Source organism: Dendrobates tinctorius, unplaced genomic scaffold (genome assembly GCF_039654945.1).
Source record: "Dendrobates tinctorius isolate UK_male_01 unplaced genomic scaffold, ASM3965494v1 ptg000028l, whole genome shotgun sequence".
In the NCBI taxonomy this organism is placed as follows: Eukaryota; Metazoa; Chordata; class Amphibia; order Anura; family Dendrobatidae; genus Dendrobates; species Dendrobates tinctorius.
This window is the reverse complement of record NW_027361696.1, coordinates 92275925-92297194: the sequence shown is the minus strand read 5'-3', so window position 1 is coordinate 92297194 and position 21270 is coordinate 92275925. Positions and strand designations below refer to the sequence as shown.

The 21270-nt window shown below is 40.5% G+C and overlaps 1 protein-coding gene across 2 annotated transcripts in view; it reads right to left on the bottom strand.

Annotated features, from left to right (window-relative positions):
• Positions 1 to 21270, bottom strand: part of LOC141085633 (protein kinase C gamma type-like) — a 779251-nt gene that overhangs the window by 140794 nt on the left and 617187 nt on the right. Inside the window, exons 7-9 of one of the 2 annotated variants that reach the window (XM_073571169.1) lie at positions 19597 to 19731; positions 18988 to 19078; positions 89 to 118 (exon numbers count right to left, since the gene is read on the bottom strand). In XM_073571169.1, the coding sequence (XP_073427270.1) occupies positions 89 to 118; positions 18988 to 19078; positions 19597 to 19731 (256 nt within the window). The remainder of the gene's footprint in view (positions 1 to 88; positions 119 to 18987; positions 19079 to 19596; positions 19732 to 21270) is intronic. The other variant, XM_073571170.1, reaches the window with a different exon arrangement.

Sequence of the window (21270 nt, the reverse complement as noted above, 5' to 3'; positions counted from 1 at the left end):
CGATAGACATCTGTTGCTAATGCCACAGTAGAACAAGACGCACATACAAGACGCTGTGTGTTTTCACAACAAGTAACATGTAAATTACCTCATAAAGCTCAAGAGGAAAATTGCACGCCTGAAATAAAGAGGAAAATGAAAGAGTGTGGGAATGGCAAAGAAAATAAAGATAATTCAAGAAACAGAGAGAAACCGATATAAGGAAGAAGGAATAAATAAATTTTTCTGTTAAATTAACAAACTGAAAATTGATGAAGAAGAAAGTAATTTTGGGCTAAAATTGTAATAGATGTGCCAAACAACTCATCACAACAGTTATTATTTAAAGCAGTGTGCCTGTTATTTCAGGTAACATAAGAAGGATCGGTCACATGGGATAACTCTACTTCTGGCTTCTATATCACTTATATCCTGCATTTTCCTCAGTTCTCTCCTATGCAGGCTCATCTCTTATTTTCAGTTCTCTCTGAGCTGAGCTTAGGATTAGACTAACTGCTTTGATGTCGCCTTTATATAGCACACAGAAAGAGGCGAATTCCTGCTCTTCTTTCTCTGAAGTCTAGTGTGAAGTTTCCACAATCTGTGATGGTTTGGGGAGCCATGTCATCTGCTGGTGTAGGTCCACTGTGTTTTATCAAGACCAAGGTCAGCGCAGCGGTCTACCAGGAAATTTTGGAGCACTTCATGCTTCCCTCTGCCAACAAGCTTTTTGGAGATGGAAATTTCATTCTCCAGCAGGACTTGCCACCTGTCCGCACTGCCAAAAGTACCAAGACATGGTTTAAAAGCAACAATATCACTGTGCTTGATTGGCCAGCAAGCTTGCCTGACCTTAACCCCATAGAGAATCTATGGGGTATTGTCAAGAGGAAGATGAGAGACACCAGACCCAACAATGCAGACAAGCTGAAGGCTGCTATCAAAGCAACCTGGGCTTCCATAACATCTCAGCAGTGCCAAGGCTTGATAAAGGCTCTCCATGAGCCAAAATGCCACCAACCATGTGGGTCTGAAATAAAAAACACATTTTTTCTATTTTCTTAAAAAGGAGTGCTGCCTTCATTTTTTTCATGGATAGATAGATAGATGTGTGTATACATATGTATGTGCTTTGAATTGCCTCCTGTGACATATCATATGTGGGATTGTGGCACCTTCTTGTGGTTTCCCACATTTTGTCATTTTTAATGTATGAGTTTCTTGTATTGTTGTAACTAATAAAATTTTGATTTTATTTTTGCTACATGTGGTTCTTGTGTACAATTTTTTTATGATATATATGTGCATGAGTACAATAATGCTTATTGGACAATGTCAAAACAAATCAAGATTGAATCGATATCTTCATCAGAACTATTCCATACAATTATCCTAAAGACATCAGTTTAGTCTTGAAACACATTAACATCATCCAATAGAGAATCTTGCACTGGAACAAAAGTGTTGGAGTTAACCTGCAGCTTATCCAGAATGAGGTCTAAAATCTTACTCTTCATTTCATTATCTGACTGTCCATCAACTGAGCGGGAAGCAGTGAAAGCAGCATTCTAACTACTGTAAGATGGCTGCGGGACAGGTCCTTGAGGGGAGATATGCATCATCAAGGTTGGTAGCTTTCGTGATGTAAGCCCGGGAAAGCAGGCTCCAGCATGTAGAGAGCTAAGAAAGTTAATTAGGCGTTTCATCTTGTAATGTTTACGCACTTGCTAAGGTATGTCATAAACGGCCAGGGAATTAGCTCCATTGCCAACTCCAGAAAGACTGCGAACTCATCTGTCAATGGATTTTATCTCAGATTTGCCTCTGTCTGGTGGGAAAACAGTTATTTCGAGAGTGTTTGACAAATTCAGTAAACAGACTCTTTTTATTCCTTTGTCAAGGTTGCCTAATGCAGAGACACTCTCTAATGTGTCATGATGTAAAATATCCAAGAAGTATCATTTCTCCTTGCGGAGAATGACATGCTAAGCATGTCGAGGTGAAGAGACTTAAAGCCGCAATGCATCTCTGGGAAATATGCTAATTATGCAAATTGTCTCTTCAGAGAGGAAGAGGACTAGAACTCTAGTGTCACCTATTGGAAGTAGCTAGGAGAAATGATACTTCTTGGATATCGGTCAGACGCCTCTCACACAGCCAAACCAGATCTCACACTTTGCACTGACGAGGGGCAGTACCCCGAAACACAGTGTCTGCAAATTGAGATTCTGGCTTGGCTTTTATCCTAAGTCATGTAACAAGGCTTGTTAAAGGGTCGACATTGACTTCTAGGATTGCTACTTCCAATAGGTGGCACTAGAGTTCTCGTCCTCTTCCTCTCCGAAAAGACAATTTGCATAATTATGCTGTAAGATTGCATGGAATTCTTTTTAACATTGTGTCTGATAGGGGAGAAAAAAATTGTCTCCAAATTCTGGAGAATATTTCTAAGAAACTGGGGATTGAACTGTCATTTTCCTCTGCCTACCAGTGGTCAGACATAAAAGACTAATAAATCTTTGAAATAAATTTTAAGGTGTTTTGCTGTGGCTCAGCAGGAGGACTGGTCTTCATTTTTATCTTTTGCTAAGTTCGCCTTTAACAATTGTGTTGATCAGTCCACTGGAACGTTGCTGTTTTTTGTAATTATGGTTTTCATCTCTATTTTGGTGAATTTTCTAGGACAAGTTCTGAATGTCCTGGGGTGGAGGTCGCCTTACAGAAACTTGGGGAGGGAGAGAGTTTCAGACTTGAAAAAAACAGAAGGATGATAGAAAACATGCAGCGGGTTCTGTCATTTAAGTAGGTGATAAGGTCTAGTTGTTATCCAAAAATATTAAAGGAGTTGCCTGGTTTAAAATGATAAGTCTGCCTTCACTCTTTGTGACTGCAGACTTAAGGATCTGAGCCTGGACCGGGAGGTACATATGTGATATGCATTCTCCTGCACAGAACCCGACTAGTAGACGCGGTCTTACTTCATACACTTGTATTGACCAAGGCACAAAAATATGGCAATTGTCCCCTTCAAATAATCAAGGTTTACTTACACTTAGCATAAAAATTAGATAACAAGCAGACAATCTGTATCCACACATTCACGTTACGCGCCTCTGTGATGTTTCATTTTTTCTCGGACAGCACAATGACCAAAAGAGTTTAATTAATTCATACACACGTCAGGTTTTCAAAAAAAGGATCCGTGTCTCCATGTTGTGAGACTCATAACATGTTCTGTTGTCATCCGTTTTGCAGATCAGACTCGACCATTAGAGTATATGGGAATCAATGTAAAACAGATGACATACGGAAGACAGACTTTGTACTTTAGAAATCCATTTGAGTTTCATCCATTTTTAGCTGATCTATTGCTAAGTCAATGAATAAGAAAAGTTCACACAGTCTGTCTGCTTCAGGAAGAAAAAAGATGAGAAAAAAAGAAAAAAAGCAGATGATGGCAACTAGGATGATGACACCTAAGAAAAAAAATGGTCTGTTTTTTTTGTATTGCAGCATTCACTTGAATACGTGAATGTGGCCCCAGCCATGATATGACAATAAGTCTATGTTGTCACAACCATACGTTGGTCCAAGTGCTGTCTGTGGAAAAAATGTGTTAGGACCAATGTTATTCAATTGGGTTGTCCAGATGATCAGATTTATACAGGGACCTAATGTCTGCAAGAAAAATATCTCAGCATGCATAATTATATTTCATCTTTTGGATGAGACTCGCCTATTCAAATCAAATCCCATGCGGATCATCCATTTTGCACCTGATTTTTACGTATTTATTGTCATTATTAACGTAGGAAACTTGTCTGGAAAATGTCACTCACTACTAATATATAAATGGCATATGATGGAAATCGGACCATTTTTCATACAAGCTTTATGATCTTAGCCTAATGTGTATTAGGTCAACCCACTGTCTCTCAAAATAAGATTCCGCAATAGAATCCTTCATTTTAACATGCCTGACACTTTCCCAAACTAGAATAGACATGTGACTTAATGTATCTTAAAACCATGCATCTCCTTCACCCTATGGGAATAAACATACACGGTCAGTTTTGTTCTTGGTGACAGGGTTGACTGGGGAACAGACCTCAGACCCTTTTGGATCATGCATATTAATGCTCAATATGGGCATAACCTGAATAGGGTTGATATTAATGCTTAAAGGGGTTTTCCATGAGCAAAGTACATTTTAATTAATAGATCTTGGAATAATAACAAGTTCCGCAATTGGATGTGTTAAAAATATGTTGCTGTGCTGAGATAATCCTATAAACGTGACCCTGCTATGTAATGTGTAAAGGCTGTGTCTGACTGTAAAGGAATATGGACTGAATGTGCCACAGTTCCTGGGCAGGGGAGGACGCAAAAGAGAGGATACAGATAGTGTGTGATCAACTGAAAGAATCAACTGCAACCCCATACTGTCCTGTCTGCATACCCTCTTTTGCATTCTTCTGTTGTACCTGGAATCACTGCGCAATCATTCTAGAAGCAGATGTTATCCTACATTATCCTACTCCAGTCAATTAAGATGATTTCCATTGTCCACAAGTTTAAGCGAGCTCTGAAAGCATAGACCTTTTTAGGCAGGGTGGGTATCAACTCAAGTAACTTCTGTAAGTTCCTCCCTTATTACATGCCTTCTTAGAACATCATCCTTTTCTTCAGTTTCTCATACCCTCCATGCACTCATGGGCTATGATTAAGGGTCAAATATGATCCGAAATGCGTAAGCCTACAAATGCTTTTATTACATTTGGTATTGTAATTTTTATTGATGGACTAAATAAAGGCTTTTTTTAATTTTCCTATATCGTGTGCTGGAACCACAAAAGTTTTTTTTTCCTCCATGCACTCAGTAGCTCTAGCTGGACTAATACAGACTCTGACCTCTGAAGTTTTACATGATCTCCCCTATTTATTATAATGATGGCAGGACCATACACGACAAGCACTTTTTAACCTTCTGTGTCTGATATTCGGGTGGCATGGTGGCTCAGTTCAGTGGTTAACACTGCAGCCTTGAAGCTCTGGGTTCAAATCCCACCAAGGACAACATCTGCAAGGAGTTTGTATGTTCTCCCCGTGTTTGTGTGGGTTTCCTCTGGGTACTCCAGATTTCTCTCACGTTCCAAAGACATACTGATAGGGAATTTAGATTGTGAGCCTCATCGGGGACAGCGATGATAATGTCTGTAAAGCACTGTGAAATTAGAGGGAATCTGTCACCTCATGTTGGCGCGGTATTTAAATGACTTGGGTCCGGTCTGATGGGCGGTGTTTCGGGTCCTTTCCTCCACCCCTGTCTGCAATATTTCAGGGAATTTTTGTACTTGGCCTCCATATTAAGCTCGTGCGCATTGCAATCTGGACATGCGCGGTATGCTTTGCCCAACTGCGGGCAAAGCTGAAAAGCATTACTGCACATGCGCCGGTGAACTATGTCCCGGAGCACAGCGAAATATTTCTGGTACATAGTTCACCAGCGCATACGCACTAATGCTTTTCAGCTTTGCCCACAGTTGGGCAAAGCAAACTGCTCGTGCGCGAGTCCAGATTGCAATGCGCACGCGTGTAATATGGAGGCCAAGTACGGAAATTCCCTGAAATATTGCAGACAGCGACCAAGGAAGGGTGGAGGAAAGGACCTGAAACACCGCCCATCGGACCGGACCCAAGTAATTTAAATACCGCGCCAAAATGAGGTGACAGATTCCCTCTAATGGCGCTATATAAATGAGTAAAATAACTAAAATAAATATTTGTATATGTCCCCTCTGAATAATAAAGCATTCTGGAGTATGTTGGCTTTATATAAATAAAATTTTTATTATTACTACTACCAGTCAAAATGGACCTTCCTGGTGGAATTGCATTTTTTGTACCCAATGGCAATATTGGTATTCTTACCAGTCATGTGATCCATCTTGATCTTCATTAATTCTCCCTGCTCTAATCTTTCTGTATCATAATGGAGCATTCATGTATAAACCCAATCAGGTTTTCAGATCATTAGTTTAAATGGCGTCCATTTTTGTCTTTGTGCATTTACGTATTCATAAACCTGATGACCACATTGCGCACTTTGTCAAATTGCTCGTGTACCCTGTTTTCCCATAGTTTTACTTTAGTCATAACTTGACACGCGTGTGTTATGTTGCATCTAACTTATCCTAAGTCCATAATTTGCATGCTAACAATATCAATAAATACTCTTATTGCTAGGTGAATTGTCAAAGGACATGGTAGTCTAATTAAGTTTGAAAATATGTATTCCATTTGGATACATCGAATATATTGCTTCACACCTGTAATAGTAACTGTTTCAACTGCATCCTGGTCCAATTGATTTTTTTCTCTATAAGTGCTACACCAGTGGGTGTTTTTTGATTTCAGTTCTGGAGTGATGCCACTAATCTAGGTTCTGTCACCCTAGTATTATACTCACCAACCACCATCTTCATCTTTTATTGGCTCTGCTCAGGTTGGTCTTTTACAGATTGTGATTGTGACCTCCTGGATCGCTCTGGTGCTTACTGGGCGAGCTGGAAATCACAAGTCAATGTAAGTCTGAGAATGAGGATCTAATAGACTTACATCAAGAGCTTTTGACCGTTATCTCTTACTTCCGGTCATTCAGAAGTTATGGTCACAGGGGCAGCACGGTGACTTAGTGGTTAGGACTGTTGCCTTGTAGCACTGTGGTCTTGGGTTCAAATCAAACCAAGGACAACATCTGAAAGGAGTTTGTATGTTCTCCCCGTGTTTGTGTGGGTTTCCTTTGGCTACTCCTGTTTCCTCCCATACCGATAAGGAATCTAGATTGTGCCCCCAATGGGGACTGTGATAATGATATCTGTAAAGCTGTGCAATTATTGGCTCTATATAAATGAGTAAGATACAGAAATAAAGGTGTCAGATCGGAACCAAAGTGGCACCGGAAACAGCTGAAGATAATATGATACAAGGGAACTTAGATTAGTAGCACCACTCCAGCTGTGAAATAAAAATGGTGAATGCATATATTTTTTAGCTAAAATCTTTTTTGCAAAAAGGTTTCATGAACATTTTTTAGATTGCTCATCTTCTAAAGCCTTTTTGTATAACAGTGGATGGCAGGGCAAAATGGGTTAGTATAGATAAAAAATAAAACAATTGTTTTTCCTGTGTTTACACTATGATAAAAATTAATATAAATGTAACTCAACGTACTGTAAAGCAATATAATGTAAATGTTATGTTATGTAAAAATTGCCCCTGAAAAAAAAATGAAGTTCGCCTTATAGAAATAGACCTGATGTAGAGAAGTTTACGTAAAAATTAAAAAAGCTTTGGTATGAATGTGGGGAAAAGAAACAAATCCTTGCATTGTCAGCACCAACATTTTCTTCAATAAATATGTTAATTTATATACTTTACAGTATTCACCATACTCTCTCTTTTTTAGAGTTTGTTTATGCATAATGTGTTTTGGTGGTCTTTAGCAAAAATTACTGAAAAATTAATGACATCTTTATGTTATTTTAAATATATATAGCATGTGTATATGTGTGAGTAAAATTGGCATATTTATATATACTATGTATGTAATATATTTGCTTACTATGAATGTATGCGTGCCATTAGCACATGCATGTGTACAACTGTATATATGCATGTACAGTCATGGCAAAAGTGTTGGCACCTTTAAAATGTTTCCAGGAAATAAAGTATTTCTCCCAGAAAATTATTGGAACAACACAAAAAACTGAGAAAAAGGGCAAATTTGACATAATTTCACACAAAACCCCCAAAATTAGGTAAACAATTTTGCTTCAAGCGTGTGATGCTCGTTCAAACTCAACTGTGGCAAGTAACAGGTATGGGCAATAAGGAAATCACACCTGAAACCAGACAAAAAGGGAAGAAGTTGACTCAATTTTTGTATTGTTTGTCTGTGTGTGTCACACTTAGCATGGAGACTAGAAAGAGGAGAAGAGAACTGTCTGAGAACATGACAACCAAAATTGTTGAACAATATCAACAATCTCAAGGTTACAAGTCCAGCTCCATAAATGTTGATGTTCCTTTATCCACAGTGAGCAACATAATCAAGAAGTTTACAACTCATGACAGTAGCTAATTTCCCTGGATGTGGATGGCAGAGAAAAATTGGTTATGTTGCAAAGCAAGATAGACCGGATGGTGGATAAGCAGCCTCAATCAAGTTCAAGAAATTCAAGTTGTCCTGCTGGATCAGGGTGCATCAGTGTCAGGGCTAACTGTCATTTGAATTAAGTGAAACACTATGGCAGGAGACCTAGGAGGACCCCACTGCTGACACAGAGACATAGTAAAGCTAGACTGCAGTTTATCAAAATGCATTTGAGCAAGCCAAGATCATTCTGGAAACATGTCTTATAAACAGATGAGACCAAGATATAGCTTTTTGGTAATGCATGTCATTCTACTGTTTACTGAAAATGGACTGAGGCCTACAAAGACAAGAATACAGTACCTACAGTCACATATGGTTAAGGTTCAATCATGTGTTTGGGTTGTTTTGCTGCCTCTGGCACTGGGTTCCTTTACTGTGTGCAAAGAATCGTGAAATCTGAAGACTAACAGGGTCGTAATGTAGTGCCCAGTGTCAAAAAGCTGGGTTTGCATCCTAGGTCATGAGTCTTTCAAGAGGACAATGACCCCAAGCATACTTCAAGAAGCACCCATCAATAGATGGAAACAAAGTGCTGGAGAGTTCTGAAGTGGTCAGCAACGAGTCCGGATCTAAATCTCATCAAACACCTGTTGAGAGATCTTAACCCCTTTACTCCCAAGAGTGGTTTGCATGTTAATGCCCGGGCAAATTTTTACAATTCTGACCACTGTCCCTCTATAAGGTAATAACTCTGGAACGCTTCCATGGATCCGGTGATTCTGACACTGTTTTCTCGTGACAAATTGTACTTCATGTTAGTGGTAAAATTTCCTTCATATAACTTGTGTTTATTTTTGAAAAAAGCTGAAATTTGGCAAAAATTTTGAAAATTTCGCAATTTTCCAACTTTGAATTTTTATGCTCTTACATAACAGAGAAATAGTGGCACTCAAAAAACTTAGTAAGTAACATTTCCCACATGTTTACTTTACATGAGCACAATTTGGGAACCAAAATTTTTTTTTCGTTAGAAAGTTATAAGGGTTAAAATTTGACCAGCGATTTCTCATTTTTATAACACCATTTTATTTTTATGGACCACATCACATTTGAAGTCACTTTGAGGGGTCTATATGATAGAAAATACCCAAAAGTGACACCATTCTAAAAACTGCACCCCTCAAGGTGCTCAAAACCAGATTCAAGAAGTTTATTAACCCTTCAGGTGCTTCACAGGAATATTTTGAATGTTTAAAAAAAATTAACATTTAACTTTTTTTCACAAAAAAAACTAATTCAGGTTCAATTTTTTTTTATTTTACCAAGGGTAACAGGAAAAATTGGACTGGAAAAGTTATTGTGTAATTTGTCCTGGGTATGCCGATACCTGATATGTGGGGGGGAACCACTGTTTCGGCGCATGGCAGAGCTCGGAAGGGAAGGAGTGCCGTTTGACTTTTTCACTGCAAAATTGGCTGGAATTCAGATCGGATGCCATGTTAAGTTTGGAGAGCTCCTGATGTGCCTAAACAGTGGAAACCCCCTCACAAGCGACCCCATTTTAGAAACTAGACCCCCAAGGAACTTATCTAGATATGTGGTGAGCACTTTGAACCCGCAAGGGCTTCACAGAAGTTTATAACGTACAGCCATACAATTAAAAAATCATATTTTCCGCAAAAATGATCTTTTCACCCCCAATTTGTATTTTCCCAAGAGTAACAGGACCCCAAAAGTTATTGTGCAATTTGTCCTTAGTACGCTGATACCCCATATGTGGGGGTAAACCAATATTTGGGCTCATGGCAGAGCTCGGAAGGGAAGCAGCGCCATTTGAATTTTTTGGCTGGAGTTGAGATCGGACGCCATGTCGCGTTTGGAAAGCCCCTGATGTGCCAAAACAGTGGAAACCCCCCAATTCTAACTCCAACCCTAACCCCAACACACCCCTAACCCTAACCCTAGCCCTAACACTAGCCCTAACCCTATCCCTAATGGGAAAATGAAAATAAATACTTTTTTTTATTTTATTATTTTTCCCTAACTAAGGGGGTGATAAAGGGGGGTTTGATTTACTATTTATGGCGGATTTTTATTTTCGGCAGCCGTCGCACGCTAAAAGACGCTTTTTATTGTAAAAATAGTTTATGCATCACCACATTTTGAGAGCTATTATTTTTTCATATTTTGACCCACCAAGTCATGTAAGGTCTTATTTTTTGCTGGACGAGTTGAGGTTCTTATTGGTACTATTTTTGGGCATGTTGAAGGCTCGCCGAAACGCGTGTCGGGGTGACGCCGGTGTGCTGCTGCCTTCACTCCCTCTCTGCTACTATTTCCCTCGTGGCTTGGTGATTTCAACCTGGTATGTACTGGGAGCTACATGTCCATATTTTTGGAAGTAGTATATGGCCACCATGTTTTAGTGAATGCCACTTGGGTGATATTATTACCTGCTATACTTTATGCTATTGTATTTGAGGGAATATTTAATGTGCACTATTTGAATTTAAGTGGTGATTTGCCGCTTTCTATATATTAAAAATAACTTTTCTGACTACTTGAGGCAGCACACATGTGTCCCGTGATTGTTTGTTAACTGCACATAGCACTTTGGTATATATCACCCTTTACCTGCTGTTACATTTGTAATTAATAAAATATTTATAAAATTTTGACTACTTTGGACTTGATGATCGTTTTTTTCTGTCTAGCTGTTGTCTTTACATAGTGCCGAGTGTCAGCTGTGATAATCAGCTGACATCCGGCCGCGATCAGCTGCGCTCCCCCCTTGAGCGCAGCTGATCGCGCTAAACGTGCTATTCCGTCCTTGGGATTTAGGTCACAGGTCACATGGACAGAATAGTACGTCTAATGTAGGAAAGGGGTTAAAATTGCTGTTGGGAGAAGACATCCTTCAAATATGAGAGACCGGGAGCAGTTCGCAAGAGAAGAGTGGGCCAAAATTCCAGATGAGAGGTGTAAGTAGCTTGTTGATGGTTATAGGAAGCAATAGACTGCAGTTATTCATTGCAAAGGGTGTTCATTGAAATATTAATTTGAGGGTGCCATTAATTTTGTTCTGCACATTTTTGGGGTTTTGTGTGAAATTATGAACAGTTTGCCTTTTTTTCTCTATTTATTGTGTGTTGTTCCAATACGCACAAAGAAAATAAGCATGTGTATAACAAAACGTGTAATTGCAACAATTTTCTTAGAAAAAGCTTAATTTTCTGAAATAATTTCAAGTTTGCCAACACTTTCAGCCATGACTATATGATATGTGCATGCTTCTTAAAGGGAATCTGTCACCTATTTTAGCCCTATCAACTTCTGTATTGCTGTAGATAAGCCCCCAATGTAACCTGAAAGATAAGAAAAACAAGTTAGATTATACTCACCGGGGGGGGGGGGGGGGCGGGTGCGGTGGGTGTCGTGGTCCGGTCCGGGTCCTCCCATCTTCATACAATGATGTTCTCCTTCTTCCTTCTGCCTCGGCTCCTGCACAGGCGTACTTTATCTGCCACGTTGAGGGCAGAATAAAGTACTGCAGTGCGCAGGCACCGGGAAAGGTCAGAGAGGCCCAGCCCCTGCGCACTGCAGCACTTTACTCTGCCCTCAACAGGGCAGATAAAGTAGGTCTGCGCAGGAGCCGAGGCAGAAGAAGGAGGACGGCATCGTATGAAGATGGGAGGACCCGGACCGGACCGCGACACCCATTGGACTGGACCCCCAGGTGAGTATAATCTAACTCATTTTTCTTCTCTTTCAGGTTACATCGGGGGCTTATCTACAGCTTTACAGAATGCTGTAGAGAAGCCCCTGATGGCGGTGCTGGCAGCTGATATGGCTAAAATGGGGTGACAGATTCCCTTTTAAAAGACATTGTGTGCACATACCCTTACATGTCCTGCAGATCTTTGGAAGATTTGGTGCTGAGACTTCCACCGATCGATTAATACAACGCTTGGAGGCATGTTGGTGAAGAGGCAGAAACAGTTACCACCCACCTGATGGTGTGAGGAGAGTTTCTATAGAAAGTCCATGGGGACACAACGTCTTTTTAAAGGGAATCTGTCACCCCATTTTAGCCGTATCAGCTGCCGGCACCGCCATCAGGGGCTTATCTACAGCATTCTGTACACGGACGAATGCTGGCGCCTAGTGCTCCTGTCCGCTATCTAACTATCCGTACACTTGTATAACATTAACATGTTCTAAGGGTTGTCCCCTTTCAGAAAACTGTCTGTTATCAGCTGTGGTACCTATAAGAAGCAAAAAACAAAGTATTACGTACCTTCCTTAGATCCACTGCTTGGTGTCTCGGTTTCTGCGCCGGTCTTTGCTGTTTGTCTGCAGCACAGACTTCACTTCACTAACACTGTAGCCAATCAGTGAACCCAGCAGCTCTGAGCACCGGTCGCTCATTGACTGCAGACATGACATCAGCGCTGCAGACAAACAGCAGAGACCGAGGCAGGGTCGGAGAATCGACAGTGGACCCAGGTAGGGGAAGTAATACCCTCGTTTTTTAGCTGTTGCAGCCTATGAAAGAACATTTTTTTTTTAAATGGAAGAACCCCTCATTTATTTTATTTTGGTCGTGTTATACGTTAACGGAAATCTTATAATGAGGAGCTTTCCGTTATAAACTAATGTGTTAAATAATCTAATAAAAATAAATTTTAATTTCCTTTGTTAACGTATTTGTTGGCAATATACCACAACATTAATACCATATATTTCATATTCTCACAATAGTAATTAAGACCATAGCACTGTGAAATAAATTACTTTTACACTAACAGGCAGTTGTGATACAGGACTTTTAGATGTGGACGCATTTCTTATTTCTGCCAGAAGAGGGTGACACAGTTCTCAAATCAGGTTTTATTAGAGATGCCAATAATTCTCCGAGTGCCTTTGTAAAGTAAATGTACCCTGCATTAGCACTTTTGGGGGAAGAACACATTTTCACTTTATGAAGTGAATAAATAATATATATGCATATTTGTAAATGGCTCCACAATAATCACGTGTCTCACAAAATGACATTTTATGACATGAGGGTGTTCAATTATTTAAAGTGGTGGATGAGTTATGTTTGTTGTAAAGAATGTATCTCATTTTTTAACATTACTCTTTTTTGATTGGCATTTGGAACAGCATCTTTATAAATATTTATATAACCCATTTTTGAAGAGTTTATGTTCCTGTAGAGATCAGGAAAGAAAACATTCCTAATATAATAATACAAAGAATTCCAGATGTGCATTGAGCTACAGCGTATCCGGTTATAAAACAAACATCATAGATATGATGTATGGTAAGGTCTCAGTATGACACTATGGCCAGGGTCAGATGAGCGCCTAAATGGGAGGAGTGCTGTCCCGTTTTTTTATCGGATAGCCCTCAGACCAATGTTATTCAATGGAGCAGTGCTGATGTCCAATTTTTTTTTACTGACAGAATATGTGAAAAATATTGTAGCATTAATGATATTTTACTGAGACACTCACCTATTCAGTTCTGTGGGTACATGGAAAACATCTGACTGCACTCGGATGACATCTGAGTGCAGTCTGATTTCCGCTGACTCACACAATAGAGAAGATGGAGTCATTTTTTTCTCCAACATCTCCTCATTTGAGAGAATCTGACTACACTAAGATGGCACTCTGATCAATCTTTGAGTTTAATTGGAGTGTGGTTAGCCTATTCGACCTAATTATCTCAGATGTGAACCTCTACAGTTGTGTGACCTCAGCCAATGAAAGGAACTAAGAGTTTCTACAATGAAAATTGTAAAGTGCAAAAGAATCATAGAATGCCTCAAAACTACTGGAACAACACGTCCATCTTGAAATATCCTCCCACCTCTCTTTTTGCTCCCTCCTTGACCACTTGCAATCCGGCTTCCGGCCACACCACTCCACTGAAACTGCCCTAACTAAGGTCACCAATGACCTACTAGCCACCCAGGCCAAGCGACACTTCTCTGTCCTCCTCCTCCTGGACCAGTCCTCTGCCTTTGACACAGTGGACCATTCCCTATTACTACAGACCCTCTCATCTCTTGGTATCACACGACTTGGCCCTATCTTGGATTGCATCATACCTAGCAGACCGGACATTCAGCGTCTCCCATTCGCACACCACCTCCTCACCGCACCCCCTATCCGTTGGAGTCCCGCAAGGTTCAGTCATAGGGCCCCTGCTCTTCTCCGTTTACACCTTCGGCCTCGGACAGCTCACAGAATCTCATGGCTTTCAGTATCATCTCTATGCTGATGACACACAGATCTACATCTCTGGACCAGATATCACCTCCCTACTGAACAGAATCCCACAATGTCTGTCTGCTATTTCATCCTTCTTCTCCGCTAGATTTCTAAAACTTAACATGGACAAAACAGAATTAATCATCTTTCGCCCATCTCACGTGACCCCCCCAACAGACCTATCCATTAAAGTAAACGGCTGCCAACTCTCTCCAGTCCCACAAGCTCACTGCCTCGGGGTTATCCTTGACACTGATCTCTCTTTCAAACCACATATCCAAGCCTTTTCCGCTTCCTGCCGACTTCAACTCAAAAATATTTCACGGATCCGTACATTCCTCAACCAAGAATCTGCAAAAACCCTAATCCATGCCCTCATCATCTCCCGCCTTGACTACTGCAACCTCCTGCTCTGTGGCCTCCCCTCTCACACTCTCGCACCCCTCCAATCTATTCTTAACTCTGCTGCCCGACTAATCCACCTGTCCCCCCGCTATTCCCCGGCCTCTCCCCTCTGTCAATCCCTGCACTGGCTCCCCATTACCCAAAGACTCCAGTTCAAAACCCTAACCATGACATACAAAGCCATCCACAACCTGAGTCCTCTGTACATCTGAGACCTAGTCTCCCAGTACTTACATGCACGAAACCTCCGATCCTCACAAGATCTCCTTCTGTACTCCCCTCTTATCTCCTCTTCCTACAATCGCATACAAGATTTCTCCCGCGCATCCCCTCTACTCTGGAACTCTCTACCACAACATATCAGACTCTCGCCTACCACCTACCATGGAAACCTTCAAAAAGAACTTGAAGACCTACCTCTTCCGACAAGCCTACAACTTGCAGTAACCACCGATCCACCAAACCGCTGCACGACCAGCTCTACCCTCGCCTACTGTATCCTCACCCATCCCGTTGTAGATTGTGAGCCCTCGCGGGCAGGGTCCTCTCTCATCCTGTATCAGTCGTGACTTGTATTGTTTAAGATTACTGTAGTTGTATGTATTATGTATACCCCTCCTCAGATGTAAAGTGCCATGGAATAAATGGCGCTATAATAATAAATAATAATAATAATAATGGTAGAGTTGGAAGGGACCTCCTGGGCCATCTGGTCCAACCCTCGGCTCAAAGCAGGATTCAATAAATCATCTCAGACAGATGTCTGTCCAGCCTCTATTTGAAGACTTCTATTGAAGGAGAACTCACCACCTCTCATGGCAGCCTATTCCACTCATTGATCACCCTAACTGTCAAAAAGATTTTTCTAATATCTAATCTGTGTCTCCTCCCATTCAGTTTCATCCCATTGCTTCTAATCTTTCCTTGTGCAAATGAGAATAAAGATGATCCTTCCACAATGTGACAGCCCTTGAGATATTTGTAGACATCTATTCAGTCTCCTCTCAGTTTTCTCTTTTGCAAGTTAAACATTCCCAAATCCTGCAACCTTTCCTCATAAGACAGGGTTTGCAGACCGGTCACCATTCTGGTTGCCCTTCTCTGAACTTGCTCCAGTTTGTTGATGTCTTTTTTAAAATGTGGTGCTCACATACTGGACACAGTATTCCAGATGAAGTCTGACCAAAGAGGAGTAGAGGGGGATTAATGAATTCACGTGCTCTAGACTGTATGCTTCTGTTAATACATCCTAGAATTGCATTTGCCATTTTTGCTGCTGCATCACACTGTTGACTCATGTGCAGTCTGTGATCTACTAGTATACCCAAGTATTTTCACATGTGCTGTTGCTTAGCCCTATTCCTCCCATTCTTTATATGCTTTTTTCATCTTTATTGCCCAGATGTAGCACTTTGCATTTTTCCCTGTAAAAAAAACATTCTGATAGTTGCTGTTCCAGTTTATTTATATCTTTTTGAATCCTATTACTCTCTTCTCTAGTATTAGTTATCCCTCGCTTTGTGTCATCAGCAAATTTAATGAGTGCACCCTCATTTCCTTCATCTAAATCATTGATGTTGAACAATACAGGGCCCAGGACAGAGCCCTGTGGTACCCCACTTGAGACATTCTTCCAACTGGATGTGCAGCCATTTACGACCACTCTTTGGGTCCGATCACTAAGCCAGTTATGAATCCACCTAACAGTTGCCTTGTCCATTCCATACTTAGTCATTTTTTCAATAAGGATTGTGTGAGATACTTTTTCAAATGCTTTGCTGAAGTCAAAATATAGTATATAATAGTGTACAGCTTGATGTCTCGGTTATGGTGACCCTGTGGTCTCAGAATGGCCAGCTACCTAGGTTAGGAGCACGCAGCATTGACAACCTCTATGCTTTAGAACCTGCTTGTGCCACTCTGAAGCTGGTCGGATCTCTGGATGCAGTCAGCTTCAGCCCCCTGTGCTTCTCTCATGCTGCAGAGGCAAAATGGCTCCTGTTATGAGCTTGGGAGCCAACTTCACTTTTTATTTTTTTTGGACAGCTTATCAAAAAATCATGGACAGTCAATATTTTTTTCTGGACACACAAATTCTGATATGAAAATATCAGCTACAGCCACTGTAAACTGTGAAATCATGATAATTACAGTCAAAATAATCTGTATACATTTCTTCAGCTTGAAAAAAAAATCACAGATGCCTTAAATTTTTTTTTACAAACAGTTCAAAAAAGTGACCTATTTTTACTGTTCTGGAATTTCTGGATGGTTGGCAATACTGACTCAAAGGCCGGGGTCACACTAGCATATAACACGGCTGAGTGCTATCCGATGTTATGCTGTGGGGCAGCTCAGATCAGCGATTATTTTCTCATGCCGATCCGACATGAGAGAACAGTCGCAGCATGCTGTGATTGGCAGCGAGACTCAGCTGACTCATACTCATACAAGTTTATAGGTGAGAGTGAAACATCAGACTGCACTCGGATGTCATCCCAGTGCATTCCTATTTATGCCAAGTCAGGCCATGGAGGAGATAGAGAAATTACTTTCTCCGTTTCATTCACACCTCTGCTGCGATTCTCTCATGCGACAGGATCGGAGCAGAGTAGCATGGTACTCATCTCACACTCGCAGTAGAGCTGGAGCCGAGAGTCATTAGCATATCGTATCTGATGCCATACGCAACTATGATTCCAGACTAACAAATTAAGAAGTAGGGGGTCGGGGAGCAATTCGCTCCTGCAGATACATCTAAAGAACACTTGACTTAAAAAGAGACAAAACATTTTGAAGAGTCAATGATCAACAAATTTCCATCAGTTATAAGCACAGGGTTTAACACTAAGACACATAAAATCATTTGGATTCTTAGTGATAAGTTTCATGTTTCTGGCTGGTTTTAAGCTGTGGTCATATGAGCTAATATTGGGATATTCATTTTGGCAATACGTTTTTGAAAATTTCTACAAAATGTGGCCACAGTCTTACAGAGTTTCTTAGGTTGAAAAAAGTCCATCAAGTTCAACCTTTCTCCACCAGGTTGAGTATGCTCACTAATTTCTGACCAATATCTCATCACCCATCCACTGATCAAATGAAGTCTAGATCATCTTGTCTAAAAGTTCTTCTTTGTCATCTCCTCTTTTTTGGATCCACGCGCTATACTTCTGAATACATCAGTGTGTTGAGCGATGGTCACAGAGAGGAGCCAGGAAGGAGAACGTACCCGCGTATGCTGTATGCTTGCCCACATATGGACCACCACATGCAGTGTCAGTGCACATGAGCAAATATTTGAGCAGAGTTCCAGCAGCATTCACTCTTAGTAGGCAAGCACTGCCAATCAAAAGCATGGTAAATCCTCAAAATGCAAATGCAACCTCTTTTTTGGCTTGAAAAAGGGCCTGCGTGGCCGAAAAATCTCATGTCAGTTTTTTCTTATGTGAGCACTGGTGTCAATAAAACGTTTTTGAAGGATACTATCTGGTGATTGAATCTTTGGATTTTTTTTCTATCCATATAAAATACGGTAAGACCATCACTACTCTAACTGTGTTAGACGTCTAACAGCTGCTTGCAAATTGCGTACCGGACGATGAAACGTATATTAACCCATTTACAGAATACGGGCTGCCATAATTACAATAGTAGTCTTACACTAGATACTTAGGACAATCAAGGACAGCATGAAGTCTTGCACTTGTTCATTTTTTTTTTTACTAAATTAATAAAACTATATTAATACCACAAGCCACAAGCCAAGACATAGCAGTCTGAATGTATTTCCAGTTCTTGTAGAATGTGAATCACATGTAGGGTGTTGTAGAAGAATGTAGCACATCTTCCTCAATTATGGAAGATTGGGACCATAAAACCTTCTATTCTAGTTTTCTATATCTTCCTTTCCCATATTCAAACTCTATACCAGGCTTCCTCTCTTGAAAACCATTGAAAGCCGAACAAAGTAGGTTGGGGAGAAGCTTAGAGATCCAAGCCATCTTCTTCTTCTAAGTAGGACACTAAGAGGAAATCCACTCCTCTATGTAAACCCTGGAGTGATGTAAAAATAATCTAATATTTATGTGAACCATGAAAAAAATAAATCAAGTACTGGCACAAGAGCTAAAACCCTAATGTGTGTACGGGCACAGCCTGTACCTCAAACTTTTGTCGAAGTCCAAAGTCATCTGCGTCATCAGCTACAGGCACATTGTAATACTCGCCTTCTTCTTGATTCAATAGCTTGTACCTGAGAGAGACACGGGGCAGACAAACAACCAGGACCAAGAAGGAGGGGAAGGGGGACACAGGAAAGATGGCAGCATGAAAAAAACAATAGTGTGATTGAGTAGATCAGCAAGTAAAAAATGATCAAATTATCGAGACCACAGTGAAAAGCATTGTATATGGTAACGTGAACGTATAAGAAATTATATTAAATAAAGTTAAAAAAGGGAGTCCAAATGAAATTAAAGTGGTAAGTGATAAAAATAAGTAGATGGGGATAATTTATGGCAACACCAAGTGAACAAATATAAAAAAGAGAAAGAAGAATAAGAAAAAAAGAAAGGAAAATAAGGTAGGTATTCCCAGGAAAGTTTATTGGCGTCTGATATTCCATATATATCTTATGTTTTGTGTCTATATCACAACAAGACAAGAAAATCTTACATTAACTCATCACATTAACTGACTAAATGGTAAGTGACCAATTGTCTGCACCACAATGTACATGGAAGTAACATACAATAGTTCTAAAGTAATTACCAGCCATCCACAGCATTCTTCATGATTTCTGAGACACCAAATGACATAGAGCCCATAAAGTCATTGCGCGACGTGCGATCCCAGTCCCAAACTTCTACTGAGAGACGTCTGTCTTCATCCCCTTGCTTTAGGGAGCTTAGGAATCCACATAAAAAGTAAAATTAATACTTTGCATAAATAATAATAGTAAAAAAATCATAAAAAGCAATGCTATGCCTATGGTAAGTGAAGAACAATGTATGTTTATAGATAGATAATGTTTCTTCACGTATCAAAAGTCTTTAAAGGTCTCAGTTATAGTGATGGACTATGGTCCTTTGAGAAGAAGTGAAAAAATGTTCTAATGTGCATGCATTTAAAATTCTACTAATATACTTTACATGAAGCATTTGACACACCTTAGCAAAGTAAGCTACGCTCTTGCCATAATGCATGAGTTGTGGAAACAGCATAGTTTATTGTGTAATGCTGTTTCGGTATTTCCATTTCATTTTTACAATAGATACATAAACAGTGTAGCATTCGGCTATTTTTGTAAACCCTCCTCTGGTCGCCGTGACCAGAAGAAGTTATTCCCATCTCTGACATGAAAGTTTAACTTAATTCCAGTAGACTCCTGACTAGAGATGAGCGAACTCGAACTGAAAAGTTCAGGGTTTGTACCGAACACCTAGTGTACGGAGCTGAAATCCAAACATAGAGTTCAATTCACCCAGAAGTCCGTTTTAGCATTCAGAATTCCAGCAGAAAGGGAGACACATAGCTCTTACTTATGACCATTTTAAAGCCCTTTTACAGCACCAAAGTTCAGATCCCCATTGACTTCAATGCAGTCGGATAGAGTTCTGGCAACCGAACTGAACTTTAGACAAAAGTTTTGTCAAACCCAACAAACCTTAACATCCATGGGTCCGCTCATGCCTACTCATGACATTTGAACCAAGGACCAAAGCTCCACAAGGCTATAGTGCTAGACCACTTTATGTCCTCACTCCCATTCCTACTAAGTTTAACTCCTCTATCAATGTTTGTGACCTTTGAATATCCATGGCCCTTCCTTTGCTAAAAAAGCAAATGCACCTTCTGAGCCTTTACCCTACAGAGAGCCACTACGTTAGGTCAGTTGTTCTTGCTACCCTTCCTAAAATCTGACACTAGCACAAGATAGAGTGTGTACAGACCCCTTTAAAATTTTTACTCTTTGTTTCATTGCAGGAATTTGGTAAATTCAAAAAAGTTAATTTTTTTTCTCATTAATGTACACTCTGCACCCCATTTTGACTTAAAATAAAACAGAAATGCCGATATTTTTGCAAATTTATTAAGAAAGAAAAACTGAATTATCACATGGTCATAAGTGTCACGCTCGCGCCTTGGCTGAATGGTGCGAGCCGGGGGGTTGTGGCCCCACTATGCCACAAACCAGACTACCCTAGAAGGGGCGTGACTACGACAGCTACCTTGGTCTTCACTGGAGCCTCTGATAGTGAGGTCAAGCTTGTGCGGCAGGTAGCTGTCAGGTGCCACTCCAGGGTGGTGTCCGGCTGTGGCTGCTGATCCCACTCAGGGACAAGTCACTTGGACAGGTGTGACTAACAGGCAGGCTGAGACACTGGGCAAGCAGGCACGGCTTGCAGACACAGGACAGGTGGGCACGGCTTGGAAAAGAACAGG